The following is a 5,230-nucleotide window of genomic DNA, read 5'->3' on the forward strand; positions in this document are numbered from 1 at the left end:
TACTTTCTCCCTTTGCTTCCTTCTTGGCAGTTACCACAATAAGAAACGAGAGAGAGAGAAAGAGAGAGAGAGAGAGAGAGAGAAGAGGAGAGGAGGGGAGAGGAGAGGAGAGGAGAGGAGAGGAGAAGAGAAGAGAAGAGAAGAGAAGAGAAGAGAAGAGAAGAGAAGAGAAGAGAAGAGAAGAGGGAAAGGAAAAAAGTTATCTTCAACAACATAAAAGAATTTGAAGCCAGCCTGGGCTATACTGAGATGCTATCTTAAAACAACACTATTACTATCTCAAAAAAATCAACCTTACTTGCCACCAAAAGCAAGCAAAAAACATCAAAAAGATCCATAGACAGATACATACATGAAAAGAAGAGTAAAACGAAAGTGGTAGAATCTAGGTTGTAGGTATATGGGCATTTCCCTATAAAATCCTTTCAACTTCACTGAACATCCTAAGCTTTTCCTAACAACATGCTCAGGTTAAAAATAGCAACTTGAGGCTGGTGAGATGACTCAGTGGGTAAAGGTGTTTGCTGCCAAGCCTGACGACCTGAGTTTGATTCCTGGGGATCTTATGGTAGAAGTAGAGAACTGCCTCCCTCCATATGTCTTCTCATCTCCACAAGCATACCATGGTGCATACATGTGCTCTTACACACACAAATAAGTGTAATGAAATTCTTTTCTAAAATCCAGACAAATAGTATGCATTTTTTTAAAGTTGATGAGGCTGGCCTTGACTTCAATTTATAGCTTGAGCAGACCTTCAACTTTTCATTCTCCTGACTCAGCTTCCTAAATATCTGAGATTATAGGCATGAATAGGCTTAAATTTTTAAAAAACATATTAGAATAGTAAATGACAGATGTAGTTATATTGAGTTACATACGGTTCAGCAAGCATCAAAGGCAATGCATTTTCCTGTATTTTGGAAGGGCGGTTGAAACCCATAGCATAGACTCCCTGGAGAAGCTGGGGTTTCCTGGAAAAGGCATTAAAAATAAAAGTCACTGAGACTGAAGAACACACAGGATGTAGCTGAGAACACCTAAACACTAAAGTCTTTACATAACACTCAAAGCAGCTACATGCATATTATTAACCTATTGTGTGTGTGTGTGTGTGTGTATACCTATTGTGTAGGTAAACATAACGCTGTATGAAAAATGTGTAGCCAGGCCATGATCTCTGTCTGAATATAAGTAAGTCACTACTCACAGGCGAAGCTCTTCAAAGGACTTCACTGAGTAGAGCGGGGAGCTTGGGTCCCTCTGCAGGACTTCCACTTGGTTGGTGTTATCCACAAGATTGCTTCTGATCAGCTTGTTGAGTAAAGACTGAGCAGCTCTGTCCTCTGTCAGGAAGAGAGAACACAAGAGTTTTTAAAAGTTCATGAATTTGCCAGGGATGATGGCACATGCCATTAACCCCAGCACTTGAAAGGCAGAGCAGGTGGATCTTTTGTGAGTTTGAGGTCATCTACAGAGACAGAGTGAGTTCCAGGACAGCCAGGGCTACACAGAGAAACCCTGTCTCAAAAAAAAAAAAAAAAAAAGTCCATGAATTGACCAGATATTTTAAGTAATAACATATACACGTATTAGAGTTCCTAATACACCAAGTTTGATATTAAAATATAATAAAAAAATGGATAATTTCTCTATTCAATGTCACCCCAGTTGAGTCTAACAGTAAAGCTTCACACTGGCAAACAGACAAGAGGATCCTCAGGACCTGCTTGCTCGCCAGCAGTCTGCTCAATTAGTGAGCTCCAAGTTCAATGAGAGACTATCTCAAAAAATAAGGTGGAAAGGCCAGGCGTGGTAGGATTGGCCTTGAATCTCAGCACTAAGAAGACAGAGGCAGAGGTAGGCAGATCTATGATTTCCAGCCAGTGCATAGTAAGTTCTAAGCCACAGAGGACTACATAGTTAGACACTGTCTCAAAAGCAAAGAGGTGGGAAGTGACTGAAGAAGATAGCTGTAGTTAATCTCTGGTCTACACCCATGCCCACATATTCATACACCCACACACACCTATACCCCAACCCACATACCACACACCCCATACCCAAATCCATACTCCCACACCCACACACCCAAACCCACAGACCCAAACATCTAAACATCCACACCCATCCCTACCCCCACACCCCACCCCAAAAACCTCTACTCTCACCAATACTCACACATCCATACACCCCACCATACACCCCACCACACACACACACACACACACAGAGCCATCCCCACCCCTTTCACACATCCCCACCCCGACATGTGGCCCAGGCCATCAATACCAGCACTCAGGATAGAAGAAAGAAAACTACCATAAGTTCAAGGCTAACTCAACTGCATAGATTTGTAGGCCAGCAAGAGATACATAGTCTTGTCTGAAAAAAAACCTTAATAAATAAGTGAACAAATAAGGCCTCTATGTCCTTTTCCCTAGAACATGGAACCTCATTTATAACTTGAACACTGTTACCTTTCTCATCTTCCTCTGTCTTCTCTGTGTTTGCATTGGTCTTAACAACAGCACCTTGATTAGATACAAAGTAGAGATGTCATTCAACACTTCATCCCATATCTAGCAACCGCGACAACTCTAATTCTAGGGGGAAATCATCCAATTTTTGCAAGAAAACAAATGAGGGAACCAAGCCACTTCTAAAACTACTTTATTCTCTCTACATAAAGCTTCGAGACACTGCCTATCTGTGGGTATTTCCAGACCCCCTTACCCTGGTTTAAAAACAATTACATACTCCTGACACAGTAGTGACATTTCTGAAATGATACAGAATGAGAACTACAATTGCATTCATTAGAAAACATCTTTGTGCTCAATAAAGCATCTACAATTGTGTCAATGTGAACACAATGCCATAAAAATTCTATGTAGTAAATTATTGACTAATAGAAATATATACTCAAGCAACATTATAATTCTGTAAAAATATCCACAAGATTAAGTGTTTTCAGAATGAGGTAATTAGCATTGCTCTGTACTTGACTGATGGATTTTGCTGGTTCTGTTTGTGTAGCAAGGGTAAGCACTTACCACTAAGGCAAAGCTGCACTCCTCTACCTTACACTTTTTTTTAAAGATGTATTTATTTACTGTATGTGAGTACAGGATAGCTGTCTTCAGACACACCAGAAGAGGGCATCGGACAGATGGTTGTGAGCCACTATGTGGTTGCTGGGAATTGAACTCAGGACAAGAGCAGTCAGTGCTCTTAACCGCTGAGCCATCTCTCCAGCCCTCATCTTACACATTTTAACAGATATAAATTCAGGATGATATTTAGAACATGAAAACTGACAAGGTGCTCAAACTTTATGCATCTTACCCCAAACTGAAGATGAAAAACAGTTTTTAAAAAATCATCTCTGTCAACATAGTCCTATGGTTAAGTAACAAATTAAATAATTACATGCTAGCTAGGTACTCTCATTCTATTAAACATTTTTTGGTTTTGTTTTTTTGTTTTTTTTCGAGACAGGGTTTTTCTGTATAGCCCTGGCTGTCCTGAAACTCACTTTGTAGACCAGACTCGCCTCGAACCCAGAAATCCGCCTGTCTCTGCTTCCCGAGTGCTGGGATTAAAGGCGTGCGCCACCACCGCCCGGCTTCTATTAAATATTTTAAACTAAACAACCTAGTTTATTGATACCCAAGTCAAATAATTATCAGTACTCACTAGTCCTTTGTCTAGTGTAATGCACTAACTAACCAGGCAGTTGCTCTGTCAATGTAGAAATACCAAAGGAAACTTACATTTGTTCATAAACTAACTTTCGCTACTCACCATTGGCATCTGGTTTGATTTTCTCCTCCTTAAGATGCAAGTTGCTCAACTAAATGTGGGGGGAATGGAAAATGTCAGGAAAGTCACAGAAAAGCCTTTGAACTAACAGAGCCTCCCTAACTAGAGGGGAAGAGCTACTCTCAAGACCAACGCCCTAGGTGCACTCAGTAAAACGACTCATTACGTTGCTCTGCTGGGTTCCTTTTGCTTCCAAATGAGTGAAAGAGAATAACAAAATTTCCCCTAAAAGCAGTAGTAGGAAAGAAAAGAAAAGAAAAAAACAAAACAAAACAAAAAAACCAACAAAACTACATAGGAGTCCCAAACTCAGATTTCCTAATTACAATTTCTAGACAGAATTATAATTTGTAAGTGTTCTTAATATTTTGATTTACAAAGACCTTCTTAGTGGGATTTCTTCAGAGCTGTCACTTTCTTATGTCCTGAAAGGAAAGAAATGTGAAGATTGGACAACCGCAGTCTCCTTTAGACAGCCAACAGTGGCCAGCAGGATCAAGGGCAGAGAGTTACGTCTGGCTAGTTATGTCCGGCTAAGTCCAACCAGACCACAACTCCATGCAGTCTCACGTGCAAGCTGCCTTGGGTTGCAGTTGGACAGTTTAACTGGGCACATCTTGGAGTATTCCAACACCGGGCATAACCAAAATTGCCCACACCAGGCTGAGGTGTGGCTAAAAAAGAAGAAACCGATCAGAGAAATGTTTCAAGGCAAGAATTACCAGGATTTTGTCTAACAGTATAAATTTAGATATATACTGGTATGATTTATGCCTGCCCATGAGAATGTAACCATGGCAGGGACTACTTCTATGTCTGCATCTAGCACAAAGCAGTTAGACTAATCATCAAATACTAAGTGAAGACTCAGCTAACATCTGGGAAAGGGTGAAAAGAATGCAAAATCATTACAAGAGATGGTTAGTTCTTAAACCACAGACAGGTTCTCTATGTCTCAGTCTCTAAGTCCAAAAACAAAGACAAGGGGATTAATGTTAGGAAGCAGGAAAGAAAAAAGTTGTTGAATGGGTGGCTAGCTGCAGATGGAGGAACCCCATTTGTCTTCATGGAAACTAAAATAAAACCAATAGTCTGTTTGCTTTAGTGTTCCCGAGCAACAAAAGGAAACATATGGGAGAGAGTAGACAAAGGAAATTAGCAGAGGGATTAGCAGAAAGGATATCACAAACATGTAAAAAGACTTCATTCATTCTGGGATCAAGAACGTTAACTGGCAGTAAGTGCAAGCCTCCAGTACACTGTGCGGTATAGCAGCTATCCACACACTGAGGCCATTGCTAAAGCACTCCCCAGTATCCTACCAGGAACACGGTCTAATTCTAGTACTCATCTTAAAAAGAGAGCCACTGCCAGGCATGGTGGCGCACGCCTTTAATCCCAGCAC

The 5,230-nt window shown here is 40.7% G+C and overlaps 1 protein-coding gene across 2 annotated transcripts in view; it reads right to left on the reverse strand.

Moving 5' to 3' along the window:
- The window catches only part of LOC110299827 (ATP-dependent RNA helicase DDX19B), a 26,224-nt gene that overhangs the window by 14,778 nt on the left and 6,216 nt on the right, over window positions 1-5,230 (reverse strand). For both annotated transcript variants that reach the window (XM_021169713.2, XM_021169712.1), the window contains exons 2-5: window positions 3,808-3,856; window positions 2,481-2,534; window positions 1,211-1,346; window positions 882-974 (exon numbers count right to left, since the gene is read on the reverse strand). In XM_021169713.2, the coding sequence (XP_021025372.1) occupies window positions 882-974; window positions 1,211-1,346; window positions 2,481-2,534; window positions 3,808-3,856 (332 nt within the window). The remainder of the gene's footprint in view (window positions 1-881; window positions 975-1,210; window positions 1,347-2,480; window positions 2,535-3,807; window positions 3,857-5,230) is intronic.

This window comes from Mus caroli, chromosome 8 (assembly GCF_900094665.2).
Source record: "Mus caroli chromosome 8, CAROLI_EIJ_v1.1, whole genome shotgun sequence".
Taxonomy (NCBI): domain Eukaryota; kingdom Metazoa; phylum Chordata; class Mammalia; order Rodentia; family Muridae; genus Mus; species Mus caroli.